General features: G+C 59.7%; 1 protein-coding gene and 1 pseudogene across 1 annotated transcript; one reads left to right on the forward strand and one right to left on the reverse strand.

The window, feature by feature from the left end:
• Window positions 1-1,235: 1,235 nt before the first annotated feature.
• Window positions 1,236-4,739, reverse strand: LOC132529281 (uncharacterized; annotated as a pseudogene).
• Window positions 3,991-13,599, forward strand: SOX10 (SRY-box transcription factor 10). The gene is made up of 4 exons (XM_060165188.1): window positions 3,991-4,162; window positions 4,660-5,171; window positions 9,767-10,035; window positions 12,423-13,599. Exons 2-4 carry the CDS (start codon window positions 4,738-4,740, stop codon window positions 13,124-13,126), a joined length of 1,407 nt encoding a protein of 468 aa, XP_060021171.1. The 5' UTR covers window positions 3,991-4,162; window positions 4,660-4,737; the 3' UTR covers window positions 13,127-13,599.
• Window positions 13,600-17,506: the final 3,907 nt, after the last annotated feature.

Here is a 17,506-nt window from a genome sequence, read left to right on the forward strand (position 1 = left end):
ACCTGTGCACTTGAACTCAAGTGAGCCTTCCCCACCTCTCAGTCCCTAAACTACTTTTTCTAACTAACTGCGGAGCACTTACTCCACACCAAATGTGTATGTGTGTGTGTTCTTTTCTTTTTTTTTTTAATTTCACCTCCCTGCATGGGGTGGGATCTTAGTTCCCCAAACAGGGATCAAAGCCAGGCCCCAGCAGTGAAAGGGCCGAGTCCTAACCACTGGACCACCAGGGAATTCCCTGTGTATTCTTATTTAATTCTCCCATCCACTTGGGATACGGTGATATATAAAATCATCAACATTTTATACATGCAAAAACCAAGTCCTGAGAGGTTAACAGCATAATCCACCCAAGGCCATCTGGATACTAGGGGCAGGATTTCCTGACTCCAAGACCAATGCTCTTTCCACCGCACCCAAACCCAGAAGAACACACCTGTCCAGAGGTGGGGGAGCTCCCACCACCCCCCGACCGTACACTCACCCAGACTAAGCTTTTGTCTCAGTCAGTATTGTACCCTTGACCCTGACCTGTGCCCCTCAGCCCTCCCCCTTTCCAATGCACAGCCCCTCCCCTGCCACACCCTACAATTCCCTGCACACCCCAGGGTCACTGCAGTTCTGGTCTCCAGCTCTGGGGTCCAGAGCCCAGCACTCTCCCCTCTCCCTGGAGATTTTGGGGCTTGCAGAGGGTCACCGCCACCTCGGGGTTCCAGAGACCCCAGTGAGGGAAAGCAAGGCCTCCCAGAGAGCTTCAAAAAGGAAACATGTCTGGACCCCATGCCCAGAAATTCAGAATTAGCCAGTCTGCAGGGGATCCAGGCTTCAATGTTTCTTTGACTCCACAGTGACCCTAACGTGGAGCGAGACTTAGAAGCGGAACTCAAGGCGATTGCTGGGAGCTGGTCAGAAACGGGGAGCTGGGCCCAGGCCTGAGGAACGAGTGAGGACAGCCTGGCCCACGCAGGTCTCACCCTCACGGTGCCTAGAGGTGGGAAAGTGCCTTCCCTGCTCGGCCCTGGCTCTGCTGAACAGGAGATTTCACCATCTCACCTTGGGGTGTTCTGAGAGGCAGGCCAGGCAAGATGGTCATCACCCCAGGGGACAGATGAGCCACTGGGACCCAGGACGGGGAACCAAGGGTGGGCCTTCCACAAAGCAGGGCCAGTGCCCCAAGAGGAGGATTCGGGGTTAAGGGTCACAGCGAACCGAAGCAGCTCCGCCAGGCAGGGGCATCAGCGGGCTTTGGGCTTTACGTTTGACTGACAGAATTTCATTAGCTCTCCTCCTCCAGGGGCCCATCTGAGGAGTAAATCTGGGACCAGCTTCAGAGAGCCCAGGTTGGATCGCAGAAAAACCCTGATACTCCTGAAAGGCCTCTGCCCAGGGAAGGAAGCCTGAACCTCACCATTATACTCTCATGTTGGGCCCTCCCTGCTGGGGAGAGAGAACAGGCCAGAGAGTGCACCAGGCATCACACCTCACCTGGAATGGGCAGGTGGGATTCAGGGTGGGGCAAGGGGGTCACCAGCATCCTTGGGGAAGGGTCAGGAATGAGGGGGAAAAGGACCCCTCCCACCCCGAGCAGGGAAGGGAGCAGAAGCAGGCGCTGACCAGAAGGTTGTTCTGGTAAGGGCAGAGGCACCGCCGTCCTCATCCAGGAGCCCTCCCCCTCTCCAAACTCCCTGCTCTCCAGGGATGCACATGGACCCTTCACCCTCCCCTGCTGGAGAAAGCTGGGCCCCAGGGGCCTGCAACAGATGGAGGGGATCAGAGTTGCCCGCATGGTGGGCAGTGTGTTCACAGCACGGGGTACCCCACCCACGCACAGCCTTGGGCATCTCACGGCACTGTACCCCTGCCCCCCTGCAGGCCCACCTGCCTCATCCAGCACCTCTCAGCAGAGAGCCCACATAGCACTGTGGAAACAGGAAGAGAGGGACAGAGAGAGAGAGAGAGACAGAGGGAAGGGAAGAGAGAGGCCCCTTCTGTCCAGTGTGGCTTTTCTGCAAACCCAGAGCACCCACTGCCCCCCCACCCCCAGCCTGGCACAGCTGGGCCAAGGAGGGTAGGGGAGGAGGCGGGGAGTCGAAAGGGGAGCTGTGGGACCCCACACCTGGCTTCCTACCCTCCACAGCCACCCCTCCCTGCCCCAGGGGGTCTCAGGCCGAGTCACAGACGCCACAGGCACCACACCTCCTCGAGAGGAGGAACCGAGGGGTGGAAGGATGAGCGGGGACCCACCGGGATCGAGAGATGCCACGCAGGCGGGCAGCGGGCGGGCAGCAGCGGGTGTCGGAGACTGCTGAGGGTAGCCAGACACGACCGGCTGGAGGCTCGTCCCTCTGTCCCTCTGTCCATCCAGGGCGGCTCCTCTCTGGGCGGTTCTGAGGCCAGGCGGGCGCTGTTAAAAAGCTTTTTATGTGTGTGTGTGTTAATCACATGATTGCCGTTCACCTGTATTTCGAACAAAGACAGCTCACTGTTTCAAGGCCCCGAACAAGAGTCTGGGCACAGGGAAGAGAAGGGAGGCGGGGGGGGGGGGGGACGGGGGGGGAGGAGGGTTGGCAGCGCCGGGGGTGGCGTCGAGGAAAACTGGGGGGAGATTGTCCAAGGCCGGCGAGCGACAGAAAGAGAAAACCCTTATCAAACTCCTAATTCACTGGGCTCCGAGGGCCCAGACACACTGGCCCGATTGTCTGGCTGGTTGTGTGTGTGCGAGCGTGTGTGTGTGTGTGTGTGTTCCAGTGTCCGCTCCTCCCACCCCCAACATGCCTTCGCCTCGTGTGACTACCTCATTGTGTCCCACTACCCACCCCTCCACCCCCTTGGCCTTTCCCAAGCATGAGGCCTTGCCTAGGCCCCCTTCCCAGCCCCACTCCACACAGGACTCCCTTGGGGTGGGCCTGGGGCCTCGCCCAGCTGCTGAGGAGCTCAGAGCCATCCATGGTCGCCAGTGCGGCCCAGGCTCCATCTGTCCTCCACACACACCCTCACCTCTGCCTCAACACCCACCTTCTGAGAAGAGAGAGGGGCTGCGATCTGTGGAGGAGAGGCCTGGGGAAGCCTTAGATGATGAGCAGGACAGAAAAATGGAGGGGTCACCCTGCTGGGGACGGGGCTGAGGGGAGAAGGGAGCAGAGAGGAGGAAGAGAGAGGCAGGGCGACTCCCCACTCTTTCTCGGGGTGGGGGGGAACATCACGATAACCAGGATTGAGACTCACCCTACCAGGGTGGAGGGAGTTGGGTGCCAGGAAGTGGGGCCCCAGAAGCCTTTCAGACCCACTTGGAGAGGGACCCCAGCCCAGCTCAGGCCCAGCCTCCTGCACGCTAGTCCTGTCCCTCTACCTTGAGCCAGCCCAGCCCTTGCGGTGCTGGGTGTCCAGTGAGAGGGGACCAGGGGCTGGGGCATCTGCACTGGGCAGGGGGTGGGCAGCTTCTCCCCGCCTCACCAGGTATGGACCTGCAATCTTCCTCTCTTTCTGTTTAAGGTGAGAAAGAGAGGGCAGCCCGGGTGCGGGCAGGAGGTGGGGTGAGACAGGCTGGCACTCAACGAGAGGTCTTAGGTGAAGCGACACAGGCCAGCGCCCCACATGTGACAGAGGCTTCACCTGCCTTCTCCCCAATCCTCTGCCAACTGCCCATCCCTCCACCTGAGGCAGAGGTGGGGGGTCCCAGTTGAGCCCAATTTTCCTTCAAGCTACAGGTTGTGACCCTGCCCACCTGCATCCATTGGCTTTCCTGGCCTGACCACCCCACTCCTACACCTCCCAGGATGGGCCTGGGGCAGCAGCGCAGGGAGCGGGCGTGGGGGGGGGGGCTGGCGGAGGAGCCCTGAGTGTTGGGGATGAAGGAAAGCGCTGGAGGCTCCACCTTCTGCCCTTCCCTCCCTCCCCTCCCCCTCCCCCTCTCCCCCTCCTTCCTTCCCCAGCCCTCGGCAGCAGCTCAGCGCTCAGTCAGTCTCAGGCTGTCCGGCCAGGGTGGTTGGTGGTGAGGATTCAGGCTCCGTCCTTACAAGGCCGTGGCCTGAAGCTCAGGGCCCCCAGCCCCTCCCTCCCAGCCCACCAGCGTCCCCCACCCAGCCCCGAGCTGGACCGCACACCTTGGGACACGGTTTTCCACTTCCTAAGGACGAGCCCCAGACTGGAGGAGAGGTCCGAGGTGAGTGAGTGCGCAGCCCGCTCCTCCCTTCCGGGGCCCAGGCCTGGGACCCTGCGGTGGGGTGTGGGGTGGCGAGAGGCTGACACCCGCATCTGCCCCCCACTCAGCTCCTCCAGGCACCGTCGGGGCAGGCGGAAGGGAAGAAGGAAAGGTGAGAGAAAAGGTGGGAAATTCCAGGAGCCAGGATTAGAGCAGAATAAAGAGTCCGTTTTTCTTCCTTTCCATCAACAAACCTCCACCCAAGAGGAGGTTTAAAAAAAAAAAAACCCAAACCCACCCACACCAAGAGACGGTTGGGACCAGGTGGCGGGAAGACACGGAGGCGGGAGCTAGGAGGCCGAGCCAGGGTCTAGCATGTGCGCGGGGCCCAGGGTCTGTGGTGGGTTTAGGGGGAGCCAGGCAGACGCCACCTCGGGGCCGTGCCTGCATCGCGTCCCGCGCCGCGACGCCGTCGGGGCTGCGCGCACTCCTCCCATCGCACCCGCCTTCCCGTCCAGGTGGGCGTTGGACTCTTTGCGAGGACCCCGGCGGCGGGCCCCGGGGAGGCGGCCGAGGCGGCGGCGGCCGGGGGCGACATGGCGGAGGAGCAGGACCTGTCCGAGGTGGAGCTGAGCCCCGTGGGCTCCGAGGAGCCGCGCTGCCTGTCCCCGGGGAGCGCGCCCTCTCTGGGGCCCGACGGCGGCGGTGGAGGCGGCGGATCGGGCCTGCGAGCCAGCCCGGGGCCCGGCGAGCTGGGCAAGGTCAAGAAGGAGCAGCAGGACGGCGAGGCGGACGATGACAAGTTCCCCGTGTGCATCCGCGAGGCCGTCAGCCAGGTGCTCAGCGGCTACGACTGGACGCTGGTGCCCATGCCCGTGCGCGTCAACGGCGCCAGCAAGAGCAAACCGCACGTCAAGCGGCCCATGAACGCCTTCATGGTGTGGGCGCAGGCAGCGCGCAGGAAGCTGGCGGACCAGTACCCGCACCTGCACAACGCCGAGCTCAGCAAGACGCTGGGCAAGCTCTGGAGGTGAGCGCCCCCGACCCGCCTCCGGGGAGCTCCCGCGGGCCCCCTACCTGCGGGTGGATTCGGGCTAGACGGGCACTGCCTGAGCCTTTCTCCTGAGGCAGCCACCGCCTTGATGGTGGGACTGGAAGGCCAGCTGGGTGCATCGGACCCGCCCTTCCCCCAGTACCCCTTTGTGGTTGCGCTCGCTCGGATCTCCAGCGGCCTAGGCCCGGCTCCCCAGCCGGGGCAGCGGGCTGGAAGGCGCCCCCTCGCGGTTGGAATTCTGTCGGTGGCAGGCGCTCGGGCCTGGGTTTCTTGGGGCGAGAGTGAAGGCGGAAGGGAGGGAAGGCTGGTGGAGGACTCCACACCACAGGGCTCCACTAACCCCTTCCACAGGCAAGCCACTCAAGGGTGCCACTGCCGCCGGTCAGGGGGATTCGGGGGAAACGCTTGGGAAAGAACTGAAGGCCAGGCTGGAGAGGCAGGGAAACTGAGGCAGCCAGGTGGAGGGCTGGGGGAGTGAGATGGGGTGGGGTGGGGGGTTGCAGACAAGGAATTCAGATCCGGGTCTTTGAAAGGGTGAGGGACGGAGGACTGCTGAGGACAACTCGGCCACTGCAGGATCTTGTCCTACCCCAGCTGCCTTCTCTGTGCCCTTCTGACCACCCTTCCTTCAGGCCGGGGGCTTCTTCTTCCCCCAGGGGAGGGGACACATGGAAAGAAGCCTGCCCCTCCCACCCGGCCCCAGAGCTGCCAGGCCCGTCTCTTCCCCTCCCTCCCTCTCCCAGTCCAGGCGCCATCTTCTTTTCCAGGGCCCCACCCAGCAGTAACCTCCTACCCCTCCAGCCCTAGACCGGAGAGCCCTGGCCAGGAGGAAACGTTGGTGCCTTGCCTACCCAGGGTCCCTCAGAGTCCCAGGTTCTCTGGAAGCAGCCCAAACCTCTGGGAAAAACAGCCCTCGAGGAGGCAGGCGGCCTCACCTCAGGCCTGGGGCTTAGGCTGGCCCCTTGGGAATATGTTGTTGACCAGGGCAACCCCGCCCCCCAAGAAGTCCTGGGCAGCTCAGATCGAGAGCAAGGGCTCCAGAAGATGTGCGTCTGCAGAGGTTACCTGATTCCCACTGGACTGCCCAAGAGATAGGCCCAGAGAGGCAAAGGGACCACCAAGGCCACGTAACAGCTTGGGGCAGAGCCAGGGCCAGAACCGAGGTCTCCTGGCTCTTCGTCCAGTGGTCTTCCCACACACCATCCTTGGTGACAGAAGTGGGTCACGCCTGCACTCTAAGACACGGTCAGGAGGTGGGGAGGGTGAGGGCAGAGGAGAGCAGGAGCGAGGAGCCTCTGAGCTACAGAAAGTTTGGGCTTTGTCAGAGGGGCCTGCCACCCTCCTGCCGCTGCCCTCCCCCTGCCGGCCCCAGCACAGTGCAGATTGGCCTAGAAGGCCAAAGGCTTAAGGTGGTGGAAGGCGCGGGAGGGCCCCCAAGAGACCTAGAGGAATTCCCATCCAGCCCCCTGGCCCCGTCCTTGGCCATGTGTCTGCTAAAGGCCTGGTGCTCCTTCCCGTCCCGCTCTCAGAGCTCTGCTCACCCCAGCAGGCGCTGGGCTCAGTGGCCAACCTGCTGCATGGACTCAGAGGGTCTAACCCTGCCCAGGAGCAGAGGTCAAAGCTAGCTCCTCTGCCCCAGGTCCATCCACACTGTGGCAGGGCTCAGCCAGGCCAGTACCCTTGGTGCCATGGGACAGAGAAGAGCAAGTGAGAGACGGACAACCAGGAGGGAGACAGGCAGACAAAACAGGCCCTGGGACCACGAGCAGACCACAGTGAGGGCATCAAAGCAAGGATGGACACCCTGCTTCTCCCCCATGCCATTGCCAAGGATTTAAAATTGGACCCTCCAACGTCCCTGTCTGTCCCTTTTCCCTTAGCCCAGGCATGGGCTACCTCAGAAGGACTTGTTCCTGGCCGCCACTCAAGCTGTGCGCACAGGGGCCCAGGGTGCCCCCCAGGGGCCAACCTGGGGTGGGGCAATCAGGAAAGCAGGCACTGCTTACTCAGGACCCAACCCCAGACAATGGCAAGGATCAAAGTCTACGCCAACAGGGGGTGGGCTACCTAGAGCCTGGGTGGGGGCCCCAGGAGACATCTGTATATGCACTGGGCTGGCCAGTCTCTCCAGGGGCTCCTCCTGAAATCCCCCCACCCCCGGCCCAGGCTCATGACTCCCAGGCTGTCAGGAAGGGGTATGGTTATCTGGGCAGAACTGGAAATCAGGGGCCCTATACCTGAGAAGAGAAAGACATGCATACAGACTGTGTGGGGTGCTGGAAGGGGGTTGGGGTCAGACACACCAGCGTCCGGGTCCTGGCTCCTAAATGGCTGGGGGAGCGCCGACGGTCACGCTCACCTTCGGTGCCCGCCTGGGAAAGGACTGTTAGATGTTGTTCACGTGGTGCTGGGGGTATACAGGTTGGCCTGCCTGGAGAGAATAATTACAGCAGGCTGGAGCCTCTCCCGACTCCCAGGTCCCTTCCCTGACAGGAGCAGGTGAAGTGGCAGCCAGTGCCCCACCGTGGAAGCCCCCCACATGGGGTTCCAGTTTGGGTGGGGAACCAGCCTACCCCCTCCCCATCCCTACTCCAGACCTCGGAGACCCAGAGATGAAGCGAAGTGCAGATGAGCGTGAGGTTGGTAGTTAGAGCTGTGGTGGCTGAGGGCTGGCGCTGGAGTCAAGATGAAGTTTGGGATTGGGTTTACGTGGTGGGGCAGGGCGGGTCTGGGGTCAGGAGAGAGCCTGAAAAGAGCCGAGATTGAAGGTCTGGGTGCGGCTGGGTGGTTTGGGGGTGAGGTTAGCATTGGGCTAAAGCTGGCCATCCCCCCACCCCGCCCCCGGGCTAGATTTCTATCGAGGTTAGGGTACTGCTGGGAACTAGCATGGGAGGTGCCAATGGGATGCAGTGTTGGAATCTTCCCTCTCTTCTGGCCTGTGCCCTGGCTCCGTGCCCCCTGCCATTTTCTTGCTGATTCACATCCGGCTGCCAGCTGGACAGAGGGCACAGGGAAGGTTTGGGGTGGGAGAGGGAGTGCAGTGTCCCCAAACATCCTGGGAGCCTCTGTGCCGGGGCCACAGCTGGCTGAGGCGCTCTCACATGCAGCTTCTCCCCTCACCACACACACACCATTGGGCCTGCCCCACCTACTCCCCTAGGCTGGCTGGGGTTGGGGGGTGGGCCAGCTGGGGTGAAAAAGGCCGCATCCCACTCCCTCACTCCTGAGGCCTTGGTCTGGGGTCTCCATCCCATCACTCAGCTAGAGGGACCCTTGGAAAGTGAAAGTTGCACTAGGGCTGGGCCGGGTGGCCTAGGGGGAGGGCAGCCAGGGGAGGCTAAGCTGCAGAGGAATGCCGCTGCCCGCTAGGAGGTGCCTGGTATGACCACCCCCTCCCATCCTGGGCAGGGAGGGCTCAGCCTTCTGCTGACTGGGTGAAGAGGGCGCCCACTGTGGGGGGGGGGGGCGGGCAGCTGGAGAGAGAGGCCCTTTGGGCCAAAGGACAGAGCTGCTCCCACAGAGTGCCTTATGTCTCGGAGTCTGAGTGTGTGTTCTTTCCCCTGAGCCCCTCTTTGAGGTACCCCATCCTGCCCTCCTCACCCTGAGCAGCCAAGCCCTGAACTCCCCCTGCCCCAGCCCTGGCCTGAGGCTGGAGTACCCCTGCTTGAAGTGGGCAGGGGTACTGTCTTCAGGGGCTGCCTTCCATTGGCTGGGCTTGGACTGGGGAGGAGGTCTGTCTGCCCCTGTCCAGGGTCTCAGAAGAGAGTCTAGCTTCCTTTACCCTCTGTCACCCCCCTGGACAAGGAGATCTGATCTCCCCCAGGAGGCAGTGGCTCCTACATAGTAAGGGACACTCACATCCTGCCCCCTAGGCCCCACCACACCGGGATTCACAAAAATCCAGATTCTAGAGTTGAGGGGTTCCACGCCAGGTCCTCCTGTCCACCCACCCCACAAGCAGCATTAGAATTGCACCTGTTCCTCAAGGTGCCAGTCCCCCATTCCCAGGTCTCGTGCACAGCGCTTCACAGCCATTATCTTGGCCAATCCCACACCTGGTGAAGTAGGTATTATCATCCCCGTTTTATAGGTGAAGAAACTAAGGCTCAGAGAAGTGACTTGCCCACGGTCACTCAGCTAGTAAGTAGCAGACACTGGACTCTTCCCCCTCACCATGCTGCTTCTGCTTGCACACCTCCAGTCCCAGGGAGCTCACCCCCTAACGAGGCAGCCAGCTCCACTTGCAGACAGCTTTGATGACGAGAAACATTTTCTCTTCCTCGAACTGAAGGAAGCTCTATGCCTCTTGTAAGCTCTATTCTAACTCCACGCCCAGGGGCTGCCAGGAGCAGCAGGCTGATTCCTCTCTCAGACTCCAGCCCCCGAGAGATCTGGGGCAGCGATCACTGCCCTCTGAGGCTGTGGTGCCTTGGGCTCACATCCTCCAGTCCGTAAATCAAACGGCACAGCCCCCTGCCCGCTGGGCTCCCCGTCCCGGGGCCTCATTTCTTCTAGGGCAGACACTCATGATGTCTCCCCCTCTGCTGCCTCCCCCAACCACCCCACCCCAGGCTGCTGAATGAGAGTGACAAGCGCCCCTTCATTGAGGAGGCCGAGCGGCTCCGGATGCAGCACAAGAAGGATCACCCAGATTACAAGTACCAGCCGCGGAGGCGGAAGAACGGGAAGGCGGCCCAGGGAGAGTCAGAGTGCCCAGGCGGGGAGGCCGAGCAGGGCAGTGCTGCTGCCATCCAGGCCCACTACAAGAGCGCCCACCTGGACCACCGGCACCCGGGCGAGGGCTCCCCGATGTCAGATGGAAACCCCGAGCACCCCTCGGGTGAGCACGGAGCTGGGAGCTTGGGTTGGGGGAGGCTGGGCGGTGGGGAGAGGCAAAGGCTGGCTGGCTTGAGACCCGAGGCTCTGGGAAGGGCTGGCCCGGCTGGGTGGTTGCCCAGCTAGGGTGCAGGGCCCAGAGGGAGCTCAGTGGGGACTCAGGTGTCAGGCGAGGCGGCTGGGCAAGAGGGCTCTGACCAGGGCTGATAGAAGGGGCACTGCTTTGGGGTGAAGAGACCAGTTAAGGAGGCCATGGAGGCCAGTGGGGGAGTTACACCAAAGAAAAGTGGGACAGGACGATTTTGAGAAATGGGAGAGCAGATGAAGGGGAGATCACTGCCTCCTTCCCACCTCCCAGTCTGATGGGGGAGACACGGCATGTGACATTGAGCACGTGCCATGGATGAGCCAGACACAGGGTATCTATCCTGTTTCCTTCTCATTAATGATAATAGCAGCTAACATTAATTGAGTACCTACTGTGTGCCAGGCACACATGCAATCACTCTAAACTGTGATGAGGCGGCCACACTGCCTGGGGTCAGGCCTCAGCTCTGGCAAATCACTCATTTTACAGAGAGAAAACTCTACAGAGAACTGAGGGTAACTTGCCGTACAGCTGAGGTCTAAGCCCAGGTGGTCTGGCTCCGGGGCCTCTGCTCCACCACAGCTGCCTCACTTGTGTTCGTGGCATACAGAACACCGTGCTTGGGGTCAGGCACGTTGGCAAGTCTCAGTGAGCAGAGCTCTGCCTTCAGAAGGCACGCTCCGGGCGCTCCTTTGTGCCGGACCTGGAAGCAGACACCAGGCACACAAACGGAAGCCACGGCCCCTGGCCTCAGGAGCCCACTCTAGAGGGATGAGAACGCCTGAATTGTGCACACAAAGCCCATGAGGGGGCATGACCTCTAGGGAGGAGGCATCGACCTGTCCACCCAGTCGGTCTCCAAAGATACCCAGCTACCCACCAGACTCTGGTCAAGGAAAGCTTCCAGAAGGAGGCCATGTCTGAACTGCTTGGTATCTATCACCTTTGTTTTACTAACAAGGAAAGTGATGAGAAGATAGGGGGTCTGCCCAGGGTCACACAGTAAGTGGCAGAGCCAGGATTCAAACTCAAAGTCTAGACACTCTGGCCAGCACAGGACTCAGCATTGCCTCTGGTCTGATGGAGGTACAGGCCTGACCTTGAGGAGCGTCTGGTTTCCGAGACCATGAACATGTTCTCTCTCCGATGGGATCCTCAATCCAGCCATTCCGCCCTCACACTCCTTCGGAGATTCAGGGACACAGACTCACCAGAAGACCTTGGACCTTGTACAGAACAACCAGTTCACGATATTACTGTGGGCCTGGGCTTCCTCGTCCCCTTCAACAGCTCAGCTACTCCTCCTCAGTGAGACCTTCCCCACGTCCCCAGGGCAGGGTGAGCAGCTTCCTGCGCTGGTCCCCTGAGCCCTTCACACATCCCCTCATCACAGCACTTCGGATGCTGCCCTCTAGCCATGTGTGGGTCCCTGGATCTCCCCCAAGACTAGGAGCTTGTGCAGACAAGGACCCATTTGATTTACATTTGTATCCCCTACGCCTGGCACAGTGCCTGGCACTTAGCAGTGCCCCCTAAGTGTTTGCTGAATGAATGTGTGAATGAGCAAATGGACAGACAAAAGAACGGGGTAGAGCAGGTCACTTATCTCATTGCTCTCCTGAACAGGCAGGGAGAAAGCTGGAGGAACAATGGGACAGCGCGGTGCGTGATGGGAGCTGAGAGCATGGTCGGGGGCACTGGGTCACAGGGAAGGTTTCCTTGAATAAGGGGCACTTGAGGTGGCCTTGGGAGGAAGGAGGGGGTTGGAGGTGACACATCGCTGTTCAGGGCCCAGGGCTGGAGGAGGCCCAGGCAAGCCAGCAAAAGCGATGAGGGCGGGAGAGGTCAGCAGAGGGAGCGGCCAGCAGAGGCTGAGTGTGCTTAAGAGAGAACAGGTGAGCCCAGACCCACAGGCCAGACCCCATCGGGCTCAACAGTTAAGGAACAATGAGAGCAGGGAGGGAAGCCGACTTCAGCTGGTGTGAGGAAGAACTTTCCAATGGGAAGGGCTTTGCAGAATGAAGCAGGCTTCTCCAGGAGGTGAGTGACGTGGGAGTCCTATTTTGGTAGGAGACAGGACTCATTCCTAAGATTGGGGAACTTCATAAATAACTGGAGATCAACCCAAGATCATTACATAATTACATGCCACCTCGGGCTGCCCGAACGTGTAAAACTTGCAGGGTCACGCAGTGATCAGTCCTCAGCCTCTGGAGGCATCTTGTCTGAAAGTGAACCATCAGAATCCAGCAGCCTCTGACCTCGGTTCCTGCTTCCTTTCTCTCTGTCTCCCTCCCCTGCAGGCCAGAGCCATGGCCCGCCCACCCCTCCGACCACCCCAAAGACAGAGCTGCAGTCGGGCAAGGCAGACCCCAAGCGGGATGGGCGCTCCATGGGGGAGGGCGGGAAGCCTCACATCGACTTCGGCAACGTGGACATCGGTGAGATCAGCCACGAGGTAATGTCCAACATGGAGACCTTTGATGTGGCTGAGTTGGACCAGTACCTGCCGCCCAACGGGCACCCGGGCCATGTGGGCAGCTACTCGGCAGCTGGCTACGGGCTGGGCAGCGCCCTGGCTGTGGCCAGTGGACACTCTGCCTGGATCTCCAAGCCTCCAGGTGTGGCTCTGCCCACGGTCTCGCCACCTGGTGTGGATGCCAAAGCCCAGGTGAAGACGGAGACTGCGGGGCCCCAGGGGCCCCCGCACTACACTGACCAGCCGTCCACCTCGCAGATCGCCTACACCTCCCTCAGTCTGCCCCACTATGGCTCCGCCTTCCCCTCCATCTCCCGCCCCCAGTTTGACTACTCTGACCATCAGCCCTCAGGACCCTATTATGGCCATTCAGGCCAGACCTCTGGCCTCTACTCGGCCTTCTCCTACATGGGGCCCTCACAGCGGCCCCTCTACACGGCCATCTCTGACCCCAGCCCCTCAGGGCCCCAGTCCCACAGCCCCACACACTGGGAGCAGCCAGTATATACGACGCTGTCCCGGCCTTAAAGAAGGCCCTGTCACCACCACCCTCGCCCTGCCCCTTCCCCCAGCCCTCGCGCCCCGTTCCTCGCCCATCTCAGGCCCGGTGGCGGCTGTGGAGGCAGCTGCAGAGGCCGACAGCTGAGGGAAGGCCTTCTGTCTGGCCCACTGCCTTTGATGACCCCACCCCGTCCTATCCAGACTCCAGCCCAGGCACAGCCCTGGGCTACTCGGCTGGGCAGAGGAGAAGGAGGTTGCTTGTTGCCCCAGACTGAAAAACGAGGGGCTGCACCTTCCCCCCAGGAATGACCCTCGATCCCAGGATCTGAGCAGGCCCCGCTCACCCTCCTCTGGGAGGAGGGGAAGCATCCAGGGTCAGATGGGAATCGGAGGCCTTGCCACTCCTGTGCCCATGTTTCCTCTTTCGTGGGCAATTAGGGGACTGGCGTAACCCGTGCCACCTGCGCCATGTGCCTAAGAGCAAGGCCGGCCAGAGACCTGCGCCATGTGCCTAAGAGCAAGGCCGGCCAGAGACCTGCGCCATGTGCCTAAGAGCAAGGCCGGCCAGAGACCTGCGCCATGTGCCTAAGAGCAAGGCCGGCCAGAGACCTGCGCCATGTGCCTAAGAGCAAGGCCGGCCAGAGACCTGCGCCATGTGCCTAAGAGCAAGGCCGGCCAGAGACCTGCGCCATGTGCCTAAGAGCAAGGCCGGCCAGAGACCTGCGCCATGTGCCTAAGAGCAAGGCCGGCCAGAGACCTGCGCCATGTGCCTAAGAGCAAGGCCGGCCAGAGACCTGCGCCATGTGCCTAAGAGCAAGGCCGGCCAGAGACCTGCGCCATGTGCCTAAGAGCAAGGCCGGCCAGAGACCTGCGCCATGTGCCTAAGAGCAAGGCCGGCCAGAGACCTGCGCCAGTGCCCGCAGCAGGCTCCGTCTGCCCCACAGGGGCTGAGGACAGTTCTGAGTAGCCTCGAGGGAGAGGGGGTGGGGGGAGCTCAGAGGGAGGTCTCCTCAACCCTTCAGTGCCCCCTCCCCTCCTGAACACAGGAAGGGGTTGGCAAAGAGGCCCCCAGGTCCAATTTCATGCCGGTAGCCTCATTCTTTGTCTAATGGAGAAAGAGGACCCAGGTCCTGCTCCACTGCAAGCTCCCGGATCTTGAGGCGCATCCCAGGAGATGAGGAGGCAGGGACCCCAGGATTCAGAGACAATTCACAGAGCCTTCCCCCCGGCTCCCCGCCAACTCCCTCTCCCCTCACCAGGCTCTGTGGCCCCTGCTCTGTCAGCCCCAACTCCTTGGGCTTCCCAGAGTTATAGGCTGCTCAGGCCCAAACCCTCGGCTCCAGGGGGAGACCCAGGGCCCAGCACCCAGGTTGCTGGCAGCAGGCCGAAGACACTAAACTCCTGACATGTACATTCTGCCCTGGCCTTTTGCCCTTTGCCTCCCAATGGTATTTGAATAAAGTATGTAGCTCTGTTCTGCCCCTATCTTCCTGTTCTGCAGCCCCCCAATCCACATGTAACTCATTACTGCCCCCCTCTTATTTATCTCAGTAGCTCCCTCTCCCCCTTCCCCTCTGCTAGGTACTCTAGCCCCTATTAACTCTGCATTAAGCATTCTACATAATAAAATTAAAGGTTCCGGTTACCTGCTTGGTGGGCCTGACCTGGCCTGTCTCTTGGTCTCTTATCCCTGTACCTGTGCTTTTTCAAACACTTTCTGAAAGTAGCTAGGGGTAGAATGCAAAGAACAGACAATCCAAAGGTCTCCTCTCTCCCAGTGCAGCAGGTTAGGACAACTGGCATCACAGCGGGGTCAGTGTGTGCTCAGAACTGAGGCCTCAGATGCGAGCTCTGCCCCCAGCCCAGCTGTGCCCACACTGCAGGTGGGCCACTTGCTGACCCAGCTGGAACTCAGCGAGAGCGCCTTCCAAGCAGCCCTTCCTCGCCCAGCAGAGACGGGGCCTTGCAAAGAATTCAAGGAACAAGTATTTGAAGGTAGATCAGGCCTCATGTCTTGCTGTCTGCAGTCAGCAGGCCTGGTCCTTTAGGATGGGTGGATGGGCCTTCTCTCACTGTACCCTCCACTTGCCACCTCCCCCAATAACACACACAGGCGCGCGCGCGCGCACACACACACACACACACACACACACAACTTGTCCAACACCAGGATCTAGCCGAGTCCTCGTAGCAGGTGCCTGTGTCTAAGTGTAAACCAGGATGGCAGACATGACATCTAATCCTTCAGGGTTTCCTCCCCAAAAGCTCTTTCCTCAACGGAATTCCAACCTGCACTCTGGCGCCAGGAGCTCCTCCACCACAGGGACAGGGAAATCTCTTCCCCTCTTCCCCGTGCTCCATTGATAGACACCTCCAATGGTTGGAAGTCCTTCCTTACACTCAGCTCATAGTAACAGTAATAGCTACCATGTACTGGGTGCTCCCTGGCCAAGTGCTTTATATCCCTCAGGCCTATGAGGGAGTGGGTCCAGTCGTTATCCCCATTTCCCAGATGGGGACCTGACACTGCGAGGTGGGTGCTGAGAAGTGCTGGTGCAGATTTTGAAGCCAGCTGACTCCAAAGCTTGCGCCCTTAACCATCTCTTCCACCTGCCCTACTTCCGCTTGTAATCTAAAGCGATGATGCTTTCACGGCTCCAGGCCAGCATCCCCAGATCTTGCATCTATTTCTTCTGTCTGTGGGCTCCAGCCCCTCACCTCCTAGTCAGGACCTTGGGCGGGGTAGGGGGCACCAAGAACTAGCCCAGTCCTCCCGAGTGGCCAGACTGCCATCTGGAAGCTATGTCACGCAAGCTCTTCAGGCCACTTCGCCAAAACCGCTGGCTCCCATGAAGCGGAGTGGTAACTACAAACCCCTGCTCTTGTAGATAAAACCTGCGGCCAAGTCAGACCACCTGTATACAAGTGGTTTTCTAGTGTTTTGTTGATGTTGTTGTGTTGTAGATAAATGCAGGATTTTATATTGATCTTTAACAGATTTCATCTTGTTGCATCTGACCATTTCCCCACCTATATTAAATCCTTCAGAATTCTGAATCCAACTTATAGTTTTCCTGAGCTTTATGTCTGAAACTTGAATATCCTCATTCAGGTCACTAATGAAAAAAGGTTGGAATGAAGAAGGACATGCCCTGTGTACACCACTAAAAACCTCTCCATCCATTCTGTTAACTATACTCTTAGGGAAAAGACTGTCCAATCAATTCTGAATCTAATTTTATCACCTTGAAGTACACGCTTCTCCATCATAGCCGCACAGAAAGACTGCCTGATGCCTTGTTAAAATCAAGGTTCACTGTATCTGTGGCATTCTTCCAACCTACCAGACCAGTAACCATTGAAAACAGAAAATCTGGTTCACTTGGTGATATTCTTAGAAACCCTATGCTAGCTCCAGGATCCTTTTATTATCCAAGTGTTTTCAAATATGCAATAGCCTATTCTAGAATTTTGTTAGGGATCAATCAGTACCAACCTTATGTGCTCATAATTCTTACAACCCACCCTTTCCCTCTACTGACAAGCAGGACATTAGTCCATTTCTGGTCTGTTCAGCATTTCCAGTCTTCTCCTGTGCTCAGTGGGATTGTGGACATGGAGCTGGCAGGGCAGGTGGGAGGGGCTACATCAAGAAGATGAAATCACCACCTCCAGGACCTCGTGAGGCTCACTGGAAAGTCACTGGGGATACGGGAGAAGGGGAAATGGCCCAAAAGAACAAATAACCCGACAGAAGTCGGGAGACCTAGCTGGTGCTCATGCCTTAGACCTGAGCTTCTGGATGAGCTCAGGCCTCAGTAGTGGCTCCACGTGTAAACAGAGAAGGGGCAGGTGTATCGGGAGAGGGCTGAGGAGACCATGCCCTGGCCGGGCCAGCTGAGCTGGAAGGGGCTGACTCAGTGAAAGAGCAGCAGAATGGGAAGGGGGAAATGGGAGGAAAAACACCCCTTTCTCCAACTCCTCTACACCCTATCCCCTAAGGGTTAACCCCCTCCCTCTCCCAGCCGCTTCTCTCCTCCTCCACCCAAGCCCCATCTCCCTTTAATCACATCTGATACTGAGCAGCCCAGCAGGAACAAAGAGACCATTTAGAGAAACGGGGCCAAGAAAGTGACCCCCGCACTCTGGGGCGGCCGCCTGGATGCCAGCACAAAAGCGGCATTTCAGAGCTGAAATTTCAGCACCCAACTTGATTAAAGGATTCCACAGGCTTGGAGGAGGGTGGAAGGGGGTGCGAAGTCCACTGCTCCCCCAAATTAACCCTTCTCCAGAGCAGCAAACACCCCTCCCGCTCCTGGGGATGCTCATCACTCCCACCCTGTCCAGGGGGCACCCACACCCAGGGTCCCTGCCTCTTGCAGAGGTCAGGCGAGCTCCTCCTCTTCG

Source organism: Lagenorhynchus albirostris, chromosome 11 (genome assembly GCF_949774975.1).
Source record: "Lagenorhynchus albirostris chromosome 11, mLagAlb1.1, whole genome shotgun sequence".
Classification (NCBI taxonomy): Eukaryota; Metazoa; Chordata; class Mammalia; order Artiodactyla; family Delphinidae; genus Lagenorhynchus; species Lagenorhynchus albirostris.